The 24285-nt window shown below is 45.1% G+C and overlaps 1 protein-coding gene and 1 long non-coding RNA gene across 5 annotated transcripts in view; one reads left to right on the forward strand and one right to left on the reverse strand.

Moving 5' to 3' along the window:
* Positions 1 to 24285, reverse strand: part of LOC146776235 (uncharacterized) — a 616314-nt gene that overhangs the window by 393102 nt on the left and 198927 nt on the right. The window lies entirely within an intron of this gene.
* LOC146776236 (5-hydroxytryptamine receptor 3A-like) overlaps positions 1 to 24285 on the forward strand; it is a 395550-nt gene that overhangs the window by 196978 nt on the left and 174287 nt on the right. Inside the window, exon 7 of the mRNA XM_085637645.1 lies at positions 5244 to 5451. Coding sequence (XP_085493771.1) covers positions 5244 to 5451 — 208 coding nt within the window. The remainder of the gene's footprint in view (positions 1 to 5243; positions 5452 to 24285) is intronic.

Below are 24285 nucleotides of genomic sequence, written 5' to 3' on the forward strand. Positions count from 1 at the left end.
CAAATTGTGATTGCAATTGTTACATCCACATCATATATTAATGGCATTGGGCGTCTGGATGAATATAAGCATCAACCTGTTAATAACCTATGCTCCTAGCTTCTGAGGTTGTCCATGGGCTGCACTGATAGAAGAGACACAGTGAAACAGACAATAACCTAGCTGACATCTCTGTGAGAAAAGAGGTGGGTGTCACATGCCTGTCCCCTTTTATACCTACACCATTTGCCAGCAATGAAGGGAGCAGGGAAGGTATAATCCAGTATGAAATGCCTCTCACTATCCCCTATTGACCACCATATGGCTTCCCAATTACCCCTGTCTTTACTGCCTGTGTAACCCAATACGCCTAAAATTTAATAGGGTGCAACGGTTGGTGGTGTTCTATCGAACAATAAGAGAGCAAGGGACCCCCTCTACAAGGCATATAAGGTCTAGGAGTAAGAGAAGAACTGGACAAAGTGAATAGAAACAAGAAAAACTCCCCTATGGCCTATATTTATTTTCCAATGATTGAATCTAGTATGGGTATAAGTGCATATAAAACATCAAATATTTACAACATACATAAACACATTTAACTTTTTGGGGGGTTTTGTTTATTATTCTTATTAACTTCTTCTTTTCTTAACCAATGCATTGAATGACATTTTTTCGAAAAGATAAAAAACTTTTTTTCTATTTTTTAATATATACACATTCTAACAAGTTATCATACAAAACTAAATATAAATTTGTTAACCCCCTATTAAACAATCAATCTTCTATCCAAGTCAATCATTCCTCACAGTCGTTCGCGATCATACAAGACACATATACATATCTAGATTTAAAGGGAAACATAAAGATGTAGACCGTTTCCACACAGGTAAAATGTTGAGGGTGAAAATCCAGAAGGTTTCCCTCCTTTTACGGATGTATTCCTGTAAGGTGTCATTGTCTCCTTTCCAAATAAAAAATGCCCATGCGAGTTGGCCTACATAGGGGAAACGAGCCGTGAGCACAAATCGGCCATTGGGACAAAAAAACTTACAGCTCCGATAGTTGCACACTGCTTAGAAATGGACCACGGGGAAAATGATCTGCGTTGGTGTATTCTTGAAAAGGTTAAACCTAAGCCAGTCCTGTCTACTGAAATAAGCCGTAAAAGGAGGGAAACCTTCTGGATTTTCACCCTCGACAGTGTAAAGGAGGGATTAAATGAAGAGATTATTTGAACATCACAAACCGTTACACATAGTCCTTATATTTTATCATATATATGTTGTGCATACACTTTTGTTAACTCCTTGCAAGTGTTTCTCTTATATGTCTCCCTCAGGAATTATAGACATAGCAAGGTCATATCTCTTATATATGCCCCACATAGCACATGCGTATTTTGGTCCCTCACTTGTAGTACTTTGCTTTATATCATTTGTGAACCAGTGAACACTGTTGTTCATTCCATTATGGTGTATTAGTACATGTTGATCCTATTTTCTAGTTACCAACTTACATTAATAGATCTAACATCGCGATTTGGGAAGCCTCTAATTAAGAGCCTTGTATAATCCATTTTACCTGTCTACTTGCTTTTACATCCTGTATCATTACTCCCCTTGCCTTTCCTTTCTCTGATGGTCTATCGTACTCCATTTCTTAACAGCGCCTCATAAATGTATGGTCATCTTTGTGGTTTATCGGAACTTTCCGGCTGCTATGAGCATTACAGCTTGTATTATATGCTTTTTGTCTTTAAGCAGATCGCAGCCCTTGTCAATCAATAAATCAATCATATCACTTGTATAGCGCGCTACTCACCCAGAAGGGTCTCAAGGCGCTTGGGGGAAGGGGCCCGCTACTGCTCGAACAGCCAGGTCTTGAGTTGTCTCCTGAAGGCGAGGTGGTCCTGGGTCAGCCGAAGGTGGATGGGGAGGGAGTTCCATGTCTTGGCCGCCAGGAAGGAGAAGGATCTGCCTCCGGCGGTGGCTCTTCGGATGCGTGGTACGGCGGCGAGGGCGAGGCTAGTAGACCGTAGCTGGCGGGTGGGCGTGTAGAAGGTCAGGCGGTCGTTGAGGTACTTGGGGCCCAGGTCGTGGAGAGACTTGTGTGCGTGGGTGAGGAGTCTGAACGTGATCCTCTTGTTGACGGGGAGCCAGTGCAGGTCCCTCAGGTGGCCGGAGATGTGGCTGCGTCGGGGGATGTCCAGGATGAGTCGGGCGGAGGCGTTCTGGATGCATTGGAGTCTTTTCTGTAGCTTGGCTGTGGTTCCGGCGTAGAGGGTGTTTCCGTAGTCCAGTCGGCTGGTGACGAGGGCCTGGGTGACCGTCTTCCTGGTTTCGGTCGGGATCCATCGGAAGATCTTGTGAAGCAGGCGAAGGGTGTGAAAGCATGATGAGGAGACGGCGTTGACTTGTCTGGTCATCGAGAGGGAGGAGTCCAGGATGAAGCCCAGGTTGCGTGCGTGGTCTGTTGGCTTGGGGGCGGTGCCCAGGGCCGGGGGCCACCAGGAGTCGTCCCAGGCGGAGGGTGATGGTCCCAGGATGAGGACTTCCGTCTTGTCTGAGTTCAGTTTCAGGCGGCTGTTCTTCATCCACTCGGCGGCGTCTTTCATCCCTTCGTGTAGGCTGGTTCTGGCGGTGTCGGGGTCTCTGGTGAGGGAGAGGATCAGCTGGGTGTCGTCGGCGTAGGAGATGATGTTGAGGTTGTGTTGGCGTGCGATGGCAGCAAGAGGTCTCATGTAGACGTTGAAGAGGGTGGGGCTGAGTGATGATCCTTGCGGGACGCCGCAGATGACTTCGGTGGCCTCAGATCGAAACGGGGGGAGGCGGACTCTCTGTGTTCTTCCGGCGAGGAACGAGATGATCCACTCCAGTGCCTTCTCTTGGATGCCGATGTTGCTGAGGCGTTGGACTAGGGTGCGGTGGCAGACAGTGTCGAACGCTGCGGAGAGGTCCAGGAGGATGAGTGCTGCTGTTTCACCGTTGTCGAGCAGGGCTCGGATGTCGTCGGTGGCTGCGATGAGGGCGGTCTCGGTGCTGTGGTTGGCTCTGAAACCGGACTGCGAGGGGTCGAGGGATCCTTTAGTCTCGAGGAAGGCGGCAAGCTGTCTGTTGGCGATCTTCTCGATGACTTTGGCAGGAAAAGGGAGGAGCGAGATGGGTCGGAAGTTCTTGAGGTCGGTGGGGTCCGCTGTTGGTTTCTTCAGTAGGGCGCTGAGCTCAGCATTCTTCCAGCTCTCCGGGAAGGTGGCAGTGTTGAAGGAGGTGTTGATGACGTCCCGGAGTTGGGGTGCGATGGTGGAGTCGGCCTTGTTGAAGACGTGGTGGGGGCAGGGGTCGGTTGGAGATCCGGAGTGGATGGTGTTCATCGTGCGGGCTGGGTCACTGTGGTCCAGGTGCGGAGGGTGGCGGTGGGGTGCGTTGGTTCGACGGTTGGGTGCGTGGATGGTGTGCCGAAACTGTTGTGGATGTCGGCAATCTTGCGGTGGAAGAACGAGGCGAGGGAGTCGCAGAGATCTTGTGAAGGGGTGATGTCGTTGTTGCCGGTGCTGGGGTTGGAGAACTCCTTGATGATGCTGAAGAGTTCCTTGCTGTCGTGGGCGTTGTTGTCCAGTCGCTCCTTCAGTGATTTCTTCTTGGTGGTGCGGATGAGCTGGTGGTGCTTGCGGGTGGCGTGTTTGAGGGCGGGCATGTTGTCAGTGGTCTGGTCGAGGAGCCAGGCTTTCTCGAGGGTGCGGCAGGTCTTCTTGGAGTCCTTGAGTTCGTCGGTGAACCAGGGGGCCTTCTTGCTTCTGGGTCTGCTGGGAGCGTTCTTCAGTGGTGCGAGGTCCTCGGTGCTGGCGGTCAGCCACTGCGTGAAGTTGCTGGCTGCTTCGTTGGGGTCCGTGGTGCTGGCAGGTGGGTTCTGGCTGAGGGAGGTGGCGAGCTGGTCGGCGGTGATCTTGCTCCAGCTCCTGTGAGGAACCTGTTGCGGGTGGTGGTCGGTTGTGGTTTTTCTGAAGCTGAAGTGGACGCAGCTGTGGTCGGTCCAGTGGAGTCCGGTGGAGTGGCTGAAGGTGATGTGCTTGCTGGATGAGAAGACGGGATCAAGCGTGTGGCTGGCATAGTGGGTGGGGGTGTTGACCAGTTGCTTGAGTCCGAGGTTGGCGAGGTTGTCCAGCAGGGTGACGGTGTTGCGGTCCTTGTTGTTCTCCAGGTGGAAGTTGAGGTCCCCTAGGAGGATGTAGTCGGCGGAGGGGACGGCGTGTGGACTGATGAAGTCCGTGATGTCTTCGCTGAATTGTGTGCGTGGTCCCGGGGGTCTGTAGATGAGGGTGCCTCTGAGGGTCATCTTTGGGTCGGTGTGAATCTGGAAGTTGAGGTGCTCGGCGGCGGCGAAGGTGTCGTTGGAGTCGGTCGTGATGCAGATGGTGTTCTTGTGGACGATGGCGATGCCTCCTCCGGTCTGGTTGACGCGGTCCCTCCTGATGATCTTGTACCCGTCCGGGATGGCGACGGTGGGGGCTGAGGAGGCGTTCATCCATGTTTCCGTGAGGAAGGCGATGTCTGGTGATGTTGTGTCGAGGAGGTTCCAGAGTTCCACGGCGTGTCTGTGGACGGAGCGGGTGTTGAGCAGGATGCACTTGAGGTCGCTGCTGGAGCTTGGCTTGGCGGGCGCGGTGCAGGTTCGGAGGCAGGTGAACTTGCAGGTTCTGCAAGTGAAGGGTCCGTGAATGCGTTTCGGGGCGGCCCGGCAACAGGTGGGGTTCTGGCCGGCATTGAGTGCGTTGAGGGCAGCGGCGTCGTAGGTCTGTCGGGTCGTCTTGCATCGGTGGGGGCCAGGGGTCCTGGCACTGGGCGCGGTCCAGGCGCGGACGCGCGCAGACGGGCTTGCCTTTTTCTTGTTATTTTTAGGCACTGTATGAAACCGTGGTTCACTCTGTGGCAAATCAAAGTAATTGCTTTGAGTAGTTCCGTTATTATTTTTCATTGGAGAAAAAAACCTTTTGGTTTACCAAGCAACCGCATTCAGCTGGGCTGAAGATGATCTACGAATTCAGTGAGCCATGCAGGTTGGGAAAAGCCAATTGATCCAGCTGATAACTGAAAATGCAAGTCAGATCAAGTGGCTTTGCCAATGCTTGTTTATTTTTTTATTTGTTTTTACTGTTATTTAGTGTTCTGTTAATGATGTGTTTCTGAGTGTTTATGTGCTTATGTTCACTAGGTAGGATATACTGCATTTAGAAATATTATAACTATGTTAAATTTATTTTACAGATCATCATAGAGAGGACCCCAAGCCATTATGTCGTAAATTTGATAATCCCGGCCTGCTTTCTGGTGATGGTTGACCTGGCCAGCATGTTCATACCAATGAACAGTGGCGAGAGACTTGGCTTCAAGATAACTGTGGTTCTGGGGTTCTCGGTTCTCCTGCTGATATTAAACGATTTACTGCCCAGCTCCCAGGGCACACCGATATTAGGTAATTTTTGTATGCTTTCACCTCTCCACTGTTCATTCAGCATTTGGTTACCTTGATGAAATGCGTTATAGGTCGTATTTCACTGCATGAGAAATTTTAAGAGGAATGCAAGGACAATCAATGGTGTTTTGCTATTTCCATGTGTGCTGCATAACGCAGCACACATTGAAACAGCAAAAATGAGGAGAAATTAAATATTTCTCCTCGTTTCGCTAGGGTACAACCAGGTTTTGTAGGGCCTTCATTTTGGCGCTACCCCATATTTACGCCACCCTTCTAACTATCAGGCAGCATCAAAATCAATGGGTGTTGCGGTGGAACGCCCATCTCAACCCCCATTGCCCTCCCCTTTCACTCTAAGTATAGCGTGAAAGGGTGCCTTATTTACAACGCTGCCTTGTAAATAAGGCAAAGCCCCTATCGCCACCACAACGTCCAAAAAGTGGCGTTGTGGTGGCGATAGGGGCTTGTAAATATTCCCCTTTATTTTCTGCATGTTGATGTGTTAACCTAATATTGAAATGATTAAATAAATTGTCTTTATTTGTTAAAATAAGGAAGGTGAAACTAAGCTTCAGACAACATCAACTGCTTTGTATATTAATGCTAATGTAGAAAAGACAGCTAAAAATATTATGCATCACTTTTTTAACAAAGATTAAACACGGATCATATCTTTCTTTTTAACAACTCTGTTACACCTGTAAAATGATTATAAGCAAAAGATTTATCTTACATATTTGTTGCCCCTGTTTCAGAATAATTTTTTTCACTTTTACCTGATGTAAAAATGTGTCTTATAGTAGAGATTAGGGCTAAATATCTGTGCTCCAGATGCTTATATCTTAAGGTTGCAAAAGAGCATTTGCTGCAGTTTTGCACAAATACAAAATGTGTGTAATCTGGCACCAAGGTTAATTTGCAGAAATAAACAGAGCAATAATAAGCTATATAGAGAAAGACACTAACAAGATGAATAGATTATGAACATTTAAAAATGAATTGAAGATTGTAGGGAGCACCTGGAAGCAGATAAGGTAAGAAAGACAGGCCCTGAGAAATTATTGAACAGTGTAAACAGTGACACATTGTACACAAGCTGCAGTGTGACCGTGGGGAGGTCACCCAACAGTGGGAATGCAACAAAATGATAGCTTTTTGAATCAGAAATGTGTTGGCTTTGAATGATAGAAGGTTTTTTTTCAGATATTACAATGTATTTTTGTGTTAGGGAGAGGTGTGGCTGGATAAAGTCGGATGAGAGATGAGTGAAATGTGGGATCAATTTTATGTGCCACAAAAGAGGCAAGAGATTGTAAGGGAGTGGAAAGAGCAGATGGAAGCATTGAGGGAGTGCAGGCTGCATCAGTATAAATGAAGGTCAAAATGGAACCCTATCTTTCATGAGTGAAGTTATGGAAAGTGTGAGATCATCCAAGAGCTGCGGGGTAAAGAAAATATGCTGAATAGAGCGTAAGATAAGAAATTGTGACTCATCCTCTTAGACGTGCGACTGAACCTCAAATGTGTAGATTGCAGAAGAAAGACTGTATGATCAAACACAGGAACTCAACATAGGGTAGAGAAAGCCAGAAGAGGTCTAGTTAGTGTACATAAAGAAAGGCCTTCAAGGAGAGACAGGAGAACCATGAAATGAGCAGACCCTCAAAAACTAAAAAAATTCAAGCAACATCTGTCCCTGAGAAAGCATTTTGGTTTTTCTCAGACGTAAAATTCTGAGTGCACTGTACTGACGTAGACCCTCTGGCAATGCTTAATTTGAAAAATAAATGAGTAAATAAACAGTGCTTAATTTGAGCAGGTGGTTTCTGGGGCTCGGTACCGGCACTTAAAAGTCAACACTGGTGCTTGTGACAGTAGTCTCCCACTAGGGGGCGCTGCCTGGCTAATTTAGAGATGCCACAAAAACAGTTAATTATGAATTCAATGAACATTAAAAATGACTATTACCTGCAGCCCAGGCCATTCGTAGAGCTTTGGGGCCGGAAATAATCTGAATTGTCACACTTGTGTGATGGTTATTAGTTGTGTTGTTACTAGCATTGGCAGCATGGCAGGGGCAATGTGTGGTGCAAGCTACAGTGGCCTCCTGACAAGAGTCCTGACACTTATTTTTTTTACAAATTAAGTACTGTAAGTAAGTAAATAAATAAATAAGTAAACAAAATAAATAAATTTCGGGTTCAAGGTTTTTCCTAGGAGCCTACAGCCAATGCTTCCAAATGCAGGAATTGCCTAGCCTTGATTCCACATTATGCCTTTTTATTACACAGTCTTCACTTCCTGCCTCTTTCTCCTTCTTCTCTTGTACATTCATATTCACCCCTTTTTCACTATTTTCCTAACTTCCTCTCCGTAATTCCTTTTCCCTGTCCTGCCTCTCTCGCCCGTACTCTAAGTCTCATGAGAAAATTAAGTCCAGGCCACAAACCCCTGCACAAATTAAGTACAGCACCCTTCATCTCCAATGGCTTGGTTCACCAAATCTCTGAGTTGCAATCAGATAAAGAGCCATGGAGCTTGATGGGCCCGGGTTTCCTGATTCCAATCTACTCTGGAACCCTCATTCAATGGACCGTTGGTGCCTGCTTAGAAGTGTAGAGGGGAGAAATAACTTTTCACATCAGACCTGAAAGCACAGTGACGTATGACTCTGATGAATCACAGCCTCCAAGTTGTAAATTTAGTGGGGTTATTGCAAAGCCAAAAATAACTGGACATACAAGCACCTCAAGATGAGGTTGTAGAAATACATTGGAACTATTACAAATCCAAACCTAAGAGCAATTCTCAGTCGTTGGATCATGAAAGGAATGATGAATTCCAGGACCAGGACACAAGTAATAAGTGCCCCCACATCAAGCTCAGACTTAATTGACGGTTCGAAAGTGAAAAGCATTAGTCTATCCGTACACTGCCTCTAATGACATCCCTACTTAGCATTCCCAGGCAAGTCAGGAAAAGGTGTCAGCACGTGAAGACTTCCTAAGAAGTACACTCACATTGTATGGGTCTCCTCTCCTCTCTCGACTTAACCCCCGGGGCACTGTCCCTAATTCCAACACCAAAATCACAAAACACGCCCATTAGGTATCATCCGATAGCCTCATCCCGCTGGGCACTCCTCATAGGTGATTTTCCATTTAATTTCAATACTCCCAGCTCCGGGTTTGATGACCTTGATTCCCAGGCCCTCTCCAGTGAGAAAGAACACCGTCTCACATTATCGGTATTTCTTGCGTGAATGTATCATTTCCTCCCCTGTGCCTAACTCCTAAAACAAAAGCTTTATTCTAACTAACAAAAAAGGGTTTCTCCACCTGCAACAGAAACGTGAAAAAAGAACAAATCCAACATGAACATGGAATTCAACTATTAATCAAAAATGCAAGAGCATCCAGAGAGAATGCACTTCAGGCCTACAGAAATTGGCCAACATAAAAACATGACAAATAGGCCTTATGAACCCATATATATAATGAACATTTTCCAAGCATTTCTAAGTCAACACATCACATGTGCACATCAAATATATAAACAAAAGCCTCTTATACAAATTCTGCACATTAATGTTTTCAATTAAATGTGTGTGCATTGCAACATTAATTTTCTTCACATTATATAAAGATTATCCTTAACACAACACTCTTTACATTATTACAGTACACATGCTACTGTCCCATGTTAATACAGCATTAAAATAAATGCGGGTGCAAACTATTCATGATTATGATGCACCCCTACAAATGAAAGAGGACAATTGCGCTCTATTAGTCCCCCCCTCTGATTACATATGTCATCACAAACAATTACAACTCCCTGTAGAGAGAACCGAACCGAACTAAACAGAAGTTGTAGCCATTCTCCCCTAACAAAATCTTTCTAGGCTCTTGAGATTCTCATAGTGACTGTCCTGCTTTGTCTCCATTCTGCTCTCCCGCTCTCTAAGAGATCTCTCAGCCTGTCCGGATTTATGCCACTTATAAGCGCTTAACATTCCAATGAAGAGAATCACAAAAACCACCACTATGATGATAAGCTTAAAAATTTAACCAAGAATTCCCTTACCAAGGTTGGCAAACCAACTTCCAAATTTTCTAACTCCCTTTCCAACCTTGTCCTACACACCTTCTGTCGGCAAATCATGCACTTCATGGTGAATCTCAGTGATGTTACGTAAATACTTCCTCAGATTCTTGCTATAGTACAGCACTGTTGGACCCTCAGCGTTTTATAGACTCCACCCTCTTTTGCTAGTAATACGTCCAAATCAAGGCGGTTCTGCATCACCATTGCTCTTATCGACACCATTGCTCCAAATACATCTCCACCAATCTCTACCGCACTCGCAGCTTGTTTCTCCCTATGATGTAATCCACCTTCCGACGGTCCCAAATCCTCAACGTGTTAAATCTTGGGAAACACAACAGCCACATAACACGTGCCATACCAATTCAATGGCAACCGCACATAAGCATTCTTCCCACACACAAAATACACATTGGGTACCACTTGCACCGCTTCCTTCAAGAACGTCTTCGCAGTAGTTTCAGTAGTGAAGATGTTATCACACACACTTTGTCCAACAAAGAATTTTATTATAATAAGTTTGCACCTGTCCAATGCAAAGCTTTCCTCGCTGCACAAAATCTAAAGGTATTGGACCATAACTCCTCTTTGCCTTGTGTGCTAATTCCTCCTTGGTCCATTCAAACTTTCCCTCTCTACTGTTAAGTTTTACTGCTAACTGTTGATGTCTATCTTCTACTTGATCTATACATTTATTTTCTATGCCTGTTAATAAGCACGTCAAATTATGACGATGAGCATAAGCTGTATACAGGGTAACGGTAGGTATGAAATACTTCACTACTCTCTCTTCCTGCTTGTAATAATTATACATATTCAGGTGCTTGTAAGCTGGAACTTCAGAAAATACTGTATCGTACTTGTAGAAATAATACTCATAGTGACACTTACCATAAAACATACGAAGCAATAAACTACATGAAATTCCATAAGTCAGGGGCAAGTGATGGGAGCAGATACCCTCCTCCACTGATGCAGGCAACTACATACATACATACATAACAATCTCTCACATCCATCGTATTCACATATTCATATAGAAGCTTTGCATAGGCATTCAGCAGGGGAACAACCTTTACAACGCAACTTTTACAACGCACTACCTTTACAACGCATTTTTTACAATGCATAATCCATTACAACGCATGACATTACAACGCATGACACTACAACGCATTTTTAAAAACTACCTTTACAACGCATTCCATTACAACGCATACCATTACAACGCATAATATTACACTACACTATCCAACACTTACCCTACTGTTGCACCCCCTGGAGTTAGAATAGTAATTGTTACCCCTATACTATCCAACACTTACCCTACTGTTGCACCCCCTGGAGTTAGAATAGTAATTTTTACCCCTATACTATCCAACACTTACCCTACTGTTGCACCCCCTGGAGTTAGAATAATAATTTTTACCCCTATACTATCCAACACTTACCCTACTGTTGCACCCCCTGGAGTTAGAATAGTAATTTTTACCCCTATACTATCCAACACTTACCCTACTGTTGCACCCCCTGGAGTTAGAATAGTAATTTTTACCCCTATACTATCCAACACTTACCCTACTGTTGCACCCCCTGGAGTTAGAAAAGTAACTTTTACCCCTATACTATCTAATACTTACCTTAAATGCAATTTAATATTATGCGTTGTAATGGTATGCGTTGTAAAGGTATTATGCGTTGTAATGGAAATGCGTTGTAAAGGTAGTTTTTAAAAATGCGTTGTAGTGTCATGCGTTGTAATGTCATGCGTTGTAATGGATTATGCGTTGTAAAAAATGCGTTGTAAGTGCATGCGTTGTAAAAGTGTGCGTTGTAACGTCATACATCCCATTCAGCATATAATCACCTTTAGACAAATCAACGTGTAACATGCGACTAGTTTCATCTAGCATAGCTTTATCTGCTTCTAATATAACCTCTTTTGTGCTGGAAGTGGTAGTTGTGGATGTCCCTCCCCAGTGACTTCTGCATCATGTGAAATTTTTGCAGAAAGTATAACTATTGCTATTACTATTATCACTCCCACTTTAAGTGTGCCTATTACACACTTTGTTCTATGATTTGGATTTCCAGACTCCATCTTCAACTGAGTCGGTTCAGCACAACAAGAAGATTAGCGCAAAGTCTCTTTGTCTGCCTCTGATTGCTGCTCAACAAAGTTCACGCACAACTCCTTGGAGTCCTGGTAATCGGTTTCACAGTTCGTTGCACAATTATTTACACAGTTCGGAAGACTTCCTTAGCCCTCTTTCTTCTTTTATGGAAAGTCCCTAATTGTATTCTTCTTTCACTCGTGCCAGGTTATCTTCTTTAAGGCAAACATTTTATTTACAGTTCACAGTTCAATCAACAGCCACTTATAAGCTCAGATCCAATCTCCTCACTGACATGTTGAAAAATCTCAAGACAAACTGCTGCAATCTCCTGAGCCAGTGGCTGATATCCAAATGTTGGAAAGGACAAATCTCGCAAAACCAAAACCCTCTCACCACTCAATATTTGATGATTCAGTACCGTCACTGTTAACACTCCCTCTATTTCCAATCCTGGAACCACCAGTTCAAACTCAATCTTCAGTTCTGGAACTCTGCTGACTACTTGTGAAGACCTAAGTCTCCCGGTCCCCACTGTTCCAGGCATCTGTGACCAGATAAGTCCACTCTGGGGCAGTCTACCTCTGGCAAGGCACTCTTGCTCACCTCAATCTCCTCAAGCCCTCCTGTGCTTGTTCTGTGTCACTTAGCTCTGATTCAGACATTTCAGACACAGGGGCAAAATCTCTTTCAGATGCCAATCTCAGGTTCTGCCTCTTTTTTCTCACGGGCCACGTTTCTCTTGCAAACTCTGCTCTCCTTCTCTGCACCCGATCATCTTCCACACCATTTCCTCCAGCTGAGTCTGACTCCATACTAGGCCTGGGCAAAAATTTCGTTCCGTTCGCGGAAATTGCGATAATTTGACATTTTTGCGTTCCGCGGAGAGCGCGAAAATGTCAAAAATTCCGGTTTCCGCAGCTTGGCGATAATTTGTTTCTTGCTCGCGCTGTAAAATCATACATTCTCGCGCGCGCGCGATCGCCTTACCTGAATCCCTGCGTTCGCCGACAAGTTTTCTTGATCCGGTCGCGTTCTCCATGAGATGTTGTATTGTTTTTAGCCATTTGCGCTGTCTCGCGACAGTTCGCGCCCGCAGTGACGTCATGCGTCGCGCGATCACGTCTTTCTTCTCGCGATCATGCACCGCGAGAACAACTCAAAACAAGATGGCCGCGCCCGCAAGCAACCACATGGGTAAGTTGGCGACCCGCAACCATGCAGAAAATCTCGCGAACATGCCGGAAAAAAACTTCCGCATCTTCGCGATATTTCTGCTTGTTTGCGATAATTTTAAACATTCTCGCGATAATTTGCGAAGGTTAATTCCGCAAATTCCGCCCACCCCTACTCCATACCTCTCGCAATGTTACCGTCTTCCTCAGAGTCAATACCTTGACCTTGTGTAGCGTGACCCCCCTCAGCTGCCTCTGGTGTGTGACTAGCCTTTTTAGCAACCACCACAGCTTTGCTTGTCCTATCCAGTGGCCTCACAACCACGGCTGGATTTCCTTCTGGGAGAGGAGCTGTTTCTTCCAGGGGTCCTGAAACTCTGCAGGCGTGTGAGGCGTGGATCCAGTTCGGCAAGCCTCCACACTTCAAAGCAGTATTAATCACCAGAATCACTTGGTAGGGACCTCTCCAATGAGCATCAAGGCAGCTCTTTCTCACGTGCTTCCGAACGAGTATCCAGTCACCTGGACACAGGTCGTGGCAGAGGTCTTTCGAGGTCGGGGCAGTACCAGCTTCAACCTAGTGAGACACAGAACGGACCACATAAGCCAGTCCTTTGCAATAATCAAGGATCAAATCATAGGTGATGTTTATCAATGCTGTAGATGGCACTGCTGGCAACTGCATTGCCCTCTCCATCAGGATCATGTGTGGCAAGAGTCCTGTCCTCCTATTGGGGATGCTACTCAAACTCATCAGCACTAAAGGCAATGCATCAGGCCATTTCAGGGACGTGGACGAACAAACCTTTGCCATTCACATCTTGAGAGTTCCGTTAATCTGTTCCACAAGGCCGGATGCCTCAGGTCTGTAGCTACAATGCAATCTCTGATCAACTTGTAAGGCAGTATAAAGCAGCTTCATGGCCTCACTATTGAAGTGAGTTCCTCTATCTGACACCAAAAGGTTGAAAATCTGAAGCGTGGTATAAGCTCTCTAAGTAGCAGCTTCGCCACTGTGAGAGTATCACACCTTCTCATTGGATATGCTTCCACCCATCGTGAGAAAACGCACACCACCACTAGAATGTACCTCAGTCCATTGCACCAAGGCATTTTGAGGAAATCAAGCTGGATCCTATTGAAGGGACCCACAAATCTCCCAATGTGACTCAATGCAACCACGGTCTTCTTCCTAGCATTCATCTGTTGACATGTAACACATCTGTGACACACTGCTTCAGCAAACGCATGAAATCGTGGGTTAAACCATGTCTGTCTGAACACTTGTACCATGGAATCTCTTTCAATGTGAACTGCTCCATGAATATGCCTCACCATAGGGCTTAATAAATCATCTGGCAACACTGCTTGACCATCAGTTGAAACCCAAATGCCATCATCTCTTTTCTCACAACCTGCTTTAATCCAACCAGCCTCCTCCTGTTCTGACACTTCTCCCTGCCGACACTTGACCTCATCCCAAGTATCCGCTATGGCTAGCATCATGCTGAGCTCATTTCTCTCTGTGCTCTCTCCAGTATATTCCCCATTGAAAATGCACCCTTGTTCAGCACAGAAACATGCAACCTCATCGGCGCACCTGTTGCAGAGAGTGACAAAATCGTTGCCATTCCCATGTGCGACACATTTAACCACTGCTATTTCTTCTGGTTGTTGTAAGGCCTCTAACAATTGTCTCATTTATTCCCCGTTTCTGATGGAAGAGCCTGATGACGTTAGGAACCCCCTCTGAGACCATAGCTGTCCGAAGTCATGAACCACACCGAACCCATATTGGCTATCGGTGTAGATGGTGACTCGGATCTGATCAGAAACCAGGCATGCACGTGTCAGTGCAATGACTTCAGCCACCTGTGTGGAGTGTACTACCTGTAAACAAACGGCTTTCACAACTCCAGAAATCGTACAGACAGAAAACTCTGCTATGAAATAACCTGCGTTGTCTCTTAAGCAGGAACCGTCCACAAAAAGGACTGATTCAGGCTGAGGTTCATCAACAATGTTGGGTCTCGGTTTGGTGCATAGTTCAGTCACATCGAGACAGTCATGATCTTCACAATCTTCATCATCAACATTTGGAATAGGCATCAAAGTAGCAGGATTCAGTACAGAACATCTCTTCAGAGTCACATTCTCTGAGGCAAGTATGACTTGCTCATAGTGTGTGCTTTTGTTATTTGTCAAATTCTGTGTTTTGGTTAAGCCTGGGCAAAGCACTACGCTACGCTCGCGTAGTTTGCGAAGTTCGCGCTACTTCGCACTACGCGAACTGCACGTAGCACAGTGCGAACACGCGTAGCGTAGTGCTGCGGTCATTTTTTGCTTGCTCGCGGTCCTCAACGTCAAGTTGGCGACCGCGAGCAAGCAAAATTACATCCCGGCGAGACTTTTTCCTTGTTCGCGATCAGCAACATCAAGTTGGCAATCGCAAGCATGGAAAATAAACCTCCCGGCGAGATTCCCAACGCGAGCAGGTCAGGTTTCTCATTGCGAGTGGTCGCGTATGCTCGCGACCGCTCGCGATGAGAAACTACCAGTTCGCGTTGAGAAAGCTGCTGCTCGAGTAAAAATCTACTCGAGCAGCAGAAAACTACAGCTCGCACTGTGCAAGATGGCATTTTCAATGATTGCACAGTGCCGGTTGCTTGTCCGCACTGTGCAATCATTGAAAACGACATCTGGCACAGTGCGAACAAGGTACCACGCAGTTCGCGAAGTGCTACGCGTAGCTCGCGTAGTGCGAACTGCACTTTGCGTAGCTTCGCAAAGTGCTACTTCGCGAACTACGCCCAGGGTTAGTTTTGGTACTCCTCATCAGAAGTTTAACTGAATGTGGAACATATACAGTAAGAGGATGACCCATCACAATGCTTTCACATCTTTCAATGCTGACACCGGTTGCAGCAATGGATTTGAGACATCCGGGCAACGCTAAAGCTACCGGATCTAGGGTAGCTGAGAAGTAGGCAACTGGTCTACGGACACCTCAATGAGTCTGTGTGAGTACCAATAGTGTGCAACCCTCGCTCTCACAGCAAAACAGCGAGAAGGACTTCTTGTAATCAGGCATTTCTAGAGCCGTAGCTCGACAAAGGCTTTCTCTCAGCTCCAAGAAAGCGACCAAATAGTTGTTATCCCATGGTACTGGATCACTCACATACTTGTGCGTCAACCTCTGGAGAGGAGAAGTTGGGAATCCACTGTCGGCAGTACCCAAACATTTGAAAAAACATCCTGACTTATTTGTGTGGTAGGCGCAGTCACGTTCATGATCGCCTTAATGCGGTTTGGTGAAACCTTCCTCTTGCCTTTCTCAATGCGATGACCCAAATATTGAACGTCAGGCAAACAGTACTGTAGTTTGCTCGGGGACACCTTGTGTCCATTCTCTCCCAGGTGATTTAACAATGCAACAGTATCGATCCTACAAGCCTCCTCTGTCTCTGATGCAAACAAGAGATTTTCAATCTACTGCACAAGAACTGAACTCTGCAGCAGTACCAGACTCTCAAGATTCTTCTTCCAAATCTGATTGAAAATCGATGGACTCTCAGTGTACCCTTGTGGGATACAACACCACGTTTACACACAATTTTCCAGATGGAAAGCAAATAAAAATTGGCTTTCCTCATGTAAGGGTATCGAAAAGAATGCATGGCACAAATCAATCACTGTAAACCATTTAGCTTCACAAGGAATTTGAAACAAGATCACTGATGGATTCAGTACCACGTGACAACATGGAACTACAATCGTGTTGACCTTTCGCAGGTCTTGCATGATCCTGCACTTCCCACTTGGTTTCTGCAGTTCCATTATAGGGGAATTGCATGGGCTCCCCATCATCTCCTTCAAAATGCCCTGCTCAATCATGGTCTCAATCGCTGGCTTAATCCCTGATACTGTTTCCGGCATTGAGGAGTTCTTGGGAACTCAGTATTTGGCTTGATCTGTATCTTGACTGGCTCAACCCCTCTGATTACACTCATCTCTTCTCCTGTGAAATCCCACACCTCCAGAGAGATTGAGCCCCTCAAATGTATGGCAGATCTTCAGTTGTCAACACAGGAAAGATTCTGATTTGCCAATTTGAATGCAATGTCATCATCGGTAGTCTGCAACTCCACTCCATTGAGTGTGCAATAGATGGTACAATACAGTTTACACAAAAGGTCACGACCCAATAAATAGACTGGACTCGAATCGCACACCACAAATTGTTGTTGATCCTGAAAAGTTCCTATTCTTACAGGTACTTCATCCGTCAATGGATTGGTCATTCTCTTGTTAGCAACTCCTACAACTTGGATCAATTGTCCCAAGAGGGGTAGGTTAAGAACTACTGCGGACCTCAGAGTAGAACCAGTATCAATCAAGAATGTGATGGGATGACTGTCCACATCTGCCTCCACATACGGCCCTCTCTGGTCTACCTCTAAGACTGTTCCAAGGGTACAGTCTTCCTCCCCCCTCAGGCACCACCATTGTAATGGATCTAGATCAAGCTCATCTAGAGTTTTGATAAAGGGCATCAGCTGGTACACTCGATTCCCCAGTGGGATCCTCGGATGTTGGGGAAATGGCACTTGTGAGCTCGAAACCCTCCTTGCACAGACCTGGGTCTTGTTACAGTATTTGCGACCTCAGGTACCTGCACTATCTCATCATCTTGAATCTGATTTGCTGGATTTAATCAACACTCATGCTTCCAATGCCTGATTTTGTGACAAAAATGACACGCGGTGGTTCTCTTTAGGGTACCAACGTCTATTCCTCTCTTGGGATCTATGGGCTTCCCTCTCTCTTGATCCGCATAATCCAACGTATTCTGGGTCCCCCCATGATTGTGTACTTGCTTCCGTCCCAATGTCACTCCACTCGACTGTACTTGGTCTATCCTATCTGCATTCCTCATCTGGACTAGCATCAGCTTATCCTTCAGTCTCCTATGTTTCGAGACTACCTCATCACTACAATATCTGGCATACCGTAGAATCTCGTCCACGGATTTGTTTTGCCAACAGATCAGATGCTGCTAGATCATAAAGCTGATGTCTGGTCATAATCCTAAGAGAAATTTGGAAACAAACTCTCTCATATCCTTTGAATCTATAGTGTCCAGCCCACTTTACTGCTTAAAGGCTTGTAAAAGCCATTCATAATTAGCATTTACTGATTCCTTGGGTTCTTGGGTAGTCCAATCTATTTTGACCCAGTCAATGTCTTGTGGTGGAATCTTGGAGTGTAACCATGTGATTACCTGCTCAAACTTTTTCATAACTAAAGGTGAAGGACCATGCGTAATGAGGTCTTGGTCAGGTTCTGAAGTTGGCCATTCGACCGCAATTTTACAAGCAGAACACAAATCACTCGGTACCACAATGTCAGACAAAGTATTCAAATTGATCCACAATACTTTTGAAATCTTGACAAAGCGATAAACCTGCTTGTACCATTCAACAGGGTTTTCCCTCAGCCAAAGAAAATCGCTTGTATACGCTGCCAAATCACCCCTGCTCCAAGGCACATGCACATACCCTCCACTTGGTACCTCTCACAATGGGAACGCCTCTACTCCTGCTGTCCCTCCTCCTGGAGGCAGCGTATCTCCTATCCCTTTCTTGACATTCTTTATCTTGAACCACCTTTCCTCCCACTCGTTAAGTAGGCTCCATATTCGTATCCCTATAATCAACTCTCGAATGTGGGTTTTCAGCCCTATGACTCTTTTCTCTTCCAATTCTTGATCAGTGTAATTTAACCCATGACCTCCGTGTAACATTTTGCTTTTGGGCAAATCCACATTATACCTCTGTGCCAATTCTGACAGCTTTTCATGTGCTTTCCTTGCCTTACGGGTAACATCCTTAGCCACAAACAACAGCTCATCTTGTTCATAAAGTTCTCTCCTTTCCAGGGGCAAATTTCCGCTTATCATCTCATCCACTTCCACCTTTAACCTCACTACGTCTCGCACCTTGGCTTTCACTGCAGCCTTGATTGTTCCCTGACTTGATGCACTACTCGAGTCTCTGCTTTCACTGCTCTGATTTCTATGAGGATTTCCTTCCTCCATGTTCCAAGGAACATACTGACTTCCAGAAGTTCCCTGATGAACTTCTCCTGTTACCCCTCCCCATGGGTCCTCGAACTGAGCTTCCCACATTCTCAAGTCAGATAGCATATCTGCCAATGACATTGCTCTTACTGCATTAGACCCAACACACCCTCCTGAGGAATCTGCAGTAGCCGGCAAAGGAGTATTAGCTTCTATAGGCACAAAGAATGGACCACTTCCACTCACAGTACCATTTACCCCAAGATTGATCCTCTCTCCTGCTCCTGACTGTGACTGGCTACTGTTTTCCCCCTGACTTGGATCATATACTGACACCATGGGTCCAATGGTGACCGGTACCGTAAGGGCTTCTGGCAACCGAGTAGCAACATTAGCTCCATTCATCTCTGTACCTCTCGATGCTGGTATCCCTGTTCCTTCCATTCCTGTTGAAATCGTTCCCACTATTCTTGCACTAGGACCCATCTGTGGTTCTCCCGTTTTCTCCATGAGTGCTTGCTTTCCCTCTTCTGAATCTGAATTGTATGGAGGCGGATGCTCTGCTAGCAACCTATCTAACAAGCTGTCATCAGCATCACTATCATCCTCTTCTTTCCTCTTCTGAATGTCTCCTGTTTTCACTAATATTGGGACTAGCCTCTCTCCCTCGATGGTGTCTACTCTCCATTTCTTCAATTTTGCATCCCATTGCACATCTTGATACGCCTTATTGCCCCTTTCATCCTTCCCCGACTTAGCTCTTCGGTCTATGCCTGTGCTGTTCTCATCCACGCATCTAGTGCCTCAAACTTTGTTGGTCTAGGTGGAGGTCACAATGAAGCCATCACTCCCCTCAACTGATTCAGCACCTCTAATCTAAATGAACCATAATATGGAAAAGCCAAGTCTCCCTCTTTTTCAGTAATGTTTTGCCAATTTTGAAGTCAAATTATAGTATGGAGTCCTACAGTCGTGGCCAAGTAATGTGCTTGTGTATCCTCGGTTGGTGCTTCCTCACCCACTCAAGTCACTACTCCTCTACCTCCCCTACATAGATCTCAAAACACTCTAAAGCATCGCATTTTTAAATCAAATTCTTTTACTCACAAGATGTTTTCGTTTTCCCTTCCTGATGACAATTCACCAATCCCAATGCAGCTTTACACCAACCGATCTATCGCAACACGCGCACTCACAACGGTTCACCCTCCTTTACAATCTTTTTGTACACATTCATGCACTTCGCTCACAGATTCTAGCAACTGTCTGTCCACCAATCGACCGGACAGTTACATATCCGACTGTCTGTCCACGAAACGACCGGACAGTCTTGAGTAATTGTCTGCCTCACCTCTAGTAACTGCCTGTCCACGAAACGACCGGGCAGCTACATATCAGACTGTCTGACAGTACAGTCATACAAATAAAATCAATGGGATCCAATCTCTTAAGACCATTCACACACAGTGACCCACGACTTGCGTTGGCCACTAGAATTGCTGTGGTCCGCCCTTGTGCACTAGCTTCCCACAAGATTATATCAAGCTGTCTAACACATGTTTCCTATCTCCAAACGGGTCATTGATAGCGCTTCACGACTCCCACAATCACTGGTGAGACAATTACATCACTCGGTGTCTTCTACACCTCAAATCTATCCCGGGATCTTAGGCTACTCATTGAGCCTGACATCAAAATCATCAAATCGTATCACATGGACCACAAGCGTTCAGCCCGAAACCATATTCACTCGACTCTCATCCCAACTCCACAAGACATCACACAATCAAATTATCACCACAATCTAGCACACACATCCCTATTCATCCTCACTCCACTGTGAACAGCTGTTCCCGCCACACCATCACCCTCCATCGGTCTCTGCCAGGCCCCGTCGGTCTCCACTCTCGATCTTTTGGGCTCTCATCCTTTGGGCTCTTTGGGGTCTATGGCTAGATTTCCCTAACCTGTCTAGATTCTCCCCTCAAGCCAAGAGACAAACATCCTCTGCTACCAGATGATGGGGCCGGGTTCCCTGATTCCAATCTACTCTGGAACCCTCGGTCAATGAACCGTTGGTGCCTGCTTAGAAGTGTAGAGGGAACAATAACTTTTCATATCAGATCTGAAAGCACAATGACTTATGACTCCGATGAATCACAGACTCCAGGTTCTAAATTTAGTTGGTTTATTACAAAGCCAAAAATAACTGGACATACAGCACCTCAAGATGAAGTTGTAGAAATAAATTGAAACTAAAACAAAGCCAAACTTACAAGCAATTCTCAGTCACTGAATCATGAAAAGAATGACGAATTCCAGGACAAGAACACAAGCAATAAGTGCCCCCACATCAAGATCAGACTTCATTAATGGTTCAAAAGTGAAAAGCATTAGTCTGTCCCTACACTACCTCTAACGTGACATCCCTACTTAGTTTTTCCCAGGCAAGTCGGGAAAAAGGTTTCAGTGCATGAAGACTTCCTAAAAAGTACACTCACATTGTATGGGTCAAGTAACCAAAGGCTACAGAGCTCGTTCTATGATGCTCCTTCCTCACCATCGATCTGCTCTCCTCTCTCGACTCAACCCCCAGGGCACTGTCCCTAATTCCAACACCAAAATCACAAAACACACCCATTAGACATCAACCGACCGCCTCATCCCGCTGGGCACTCCTCATAGGTGATTTTCCATTTAGTTTTGATACTCCCAGCTCCGGGCTCGATGACCTTGATTCCCAGGCCTTCTCCAGTGAGAAAGAACAACGCCTCACGTTATCGGTATTTCTTGCACGAATGTATCATCTCCTCCCCTGAGCCTAACTCCTAAAACAAAAGCGTTATTCTAACTAAGATGGACAGGTTTCTCCACCTGCAACAGAAACGTGAAAAAAGAACAAATCCAACATGAACATGAAATTCAACTATTAATCTAAAATGCGAGAGCATCCAGGGGAATGCATTTCAGGCCTACAGAAATCATCCTACATAAAAACATGGCACATAGGCCTTAGGAACCCATATATATAATGAATATTTTCCAACTGTTTCTAAATCAACACGTCACATGTGCACATCAAATATATGAATACTGGTAAGCCTCCTATACAAATTCTGCACGTTAATGTTTTCAACTAAATACGTGTGCATTGCAACATAAATTTTATTCAAGCTATAGGAAAATTATCCCTAACATGACACTCTTTACATTATTACAGTACACAGTCTACTATCCCATATTAATACAACATAAAAATAAATGCGGGTGCGAACTACTCATGATTATGATGCACCCCTACGAATGAAAGAGCACAATCGCGCTCTATCAGTCTAAAGAAGGCAGAGTTTAAAAAAAAATATTAATAATGGGGCTAAACAATGGATTGTAAAAGGTGTGTTTCAATGTTATTGGTTAAATTTTAGAAATGGTTTAGAATAGGAGATCAGGAAATGATCTAAAACCTCAAAGCCTGCACCAGGAGCATGATTCTTTTGCAGAAACAAAAACGTTGTCTCCATTGAAAATTGTGTTCCTCACAGAAGCACTGCAAACATTGGAGAAAAGTTGGCAGGATAAGGTATTAGAGCTAAACACTCAACACAAAAGTTAATTGGAATAAATGCTAGACTACATGAAACAGAGGAAACGTCAAACCTCTCAAAGTAATTCAACCTCTTGTCTGAATGGTACAAATGAGAAAAGACACGATTTTCATTCTTTTTACCATGTAAGCAAATTATTAGTTTTGGGCTAACACTGCATCAAATGGCATAAAGCAGACATGTTCTTATGACCTGCTAAAGGCTGCTGGTAATTGCCGGAGGGAGAATGCTCTAAAGGGTTGTATGATGTTACAACGCATTCCGTTGCAACGCATGCCTTTACCACGCATGCGTTACAACGCGAATGCATTTCCCACGCATAACCTTTACTACGAATATTCCTTTACCACGCATTTTTTTACAACGATTTTCATTGTAAATTTATGCATGGAAAAAGTTATTCCCCCACTCCTAAACCCTTCTTACAAATACCCCTCCCCTGCCCTTAACCCTTAAATCGGACCCCTGTTTTTTTTTTAAATCTAAAATTCCCCTTACCTCTCCACGTCGTCTCTTCTCAATGTTCTTCTGTGTTGACGTAGCACGTCGTTAAGAGGAAACGGAAGTGTCTTTCCGTTTCCTCTAACAACGCCAATTGCCTCCACATAGAAACTCCAAAAGGTGCGTTTTTTTGGGGCGGGGGGGAACCCCCACAAGCCCCCTGTTTTTTTCACGCTTTTTTTTGGGGGGGGAGACCCCCCAACCCCACTTTTTTATTTTTAGCCTTTAACACACATGCCTTTACCACGTATCTCGTAGTAAAGGTATGCGTGGTAAAGGCTATTCGTTGTAACAACGCATGCGTTGTAATGCATGCATGGTTAAGTTATGCGTGGAAACGGCCGGGTTGTAGTGGACGTTTCCCGCTCTAAAGAACTAAGAAAGGGTCATAATAAACGATACTCAGAAAATAAAGAGGAAAACACAAAGGTAGTGGGTGGAATGCGTGCAAAAGGTCTCAGCCACTGTGAATCACTGGGGAACATATTCCAGTACATGGTTTTCACCCACCATGCCACTTCAGGCAGCCATCTTTATGTAAATCAGTCTTGCTCCTGCCCAATAGGAACAGTTCAGTCAAACTGCCAAGCCAGTGCCCCTCCGAACGAGAACACAAGTAACCCCATATCGGCTTCAGCTTTGTCAGTGAGGTGTAACTAGAGGGCTGTGGTATCGGGACGTAAGATCTTCGGAAAAAGTAACTTCCACTATCAGAGGGCAAACCCAAGGCTGTCAGACAGGCTGAGAGGGATCAAGAGTCTTGACAAATGCTACAACTAGGAACTAGGTAGCTCCAGTAAATATTGCAGCAATAAGTCATTAAATGCACGGAACAGTTTTCCTTTTGAAGAAAATGTTGTTCTTGTATCTCATCAGTAGTCAGTGGATTCAGGCTGAGGACAGACATGGTTCAAAACCACCAGGGGAGGCGTGCAGAGTTAGCAGCACTTTGCACTGCTGTAAAATTATGAAAAGTGTTGTAAAGCAGTGCAGCAAAGTTATGAAAGGTGTTGTAAAGCAGTGCAAAGACTTAATATAAATATTTTCTGTCCGGCATTTTTTGCATTGGTAATATACCGTAAAGCAATGCAAATAGCACTTTACGGTAGTTTGTGTCAAGGTGGCATTCCGTGGGTGATACTTGGCGTTCCAACACTATCACCCATTGATTTGTATGCAATGTCTGATATAGAAAGACTGCCAGATTTGGCTTTAAGTAAAAAAATAATGCCTCTTCGAGCCAGGTGAAA

This window comes from Triturus cristatus, chromosome 12 (genome assembly GCF_964204655.1).
Source record: "Triturus cristatus chromosome 12, aTriCri1.1, whole genome shotgun sequence".
In the NCBI taxonomy this organism is placed as follows: Eukaryota; Metazoa; Chordata; class Amphibia; order Caudata; family Salamandridae; genus Triturus; species Triturus cristatus.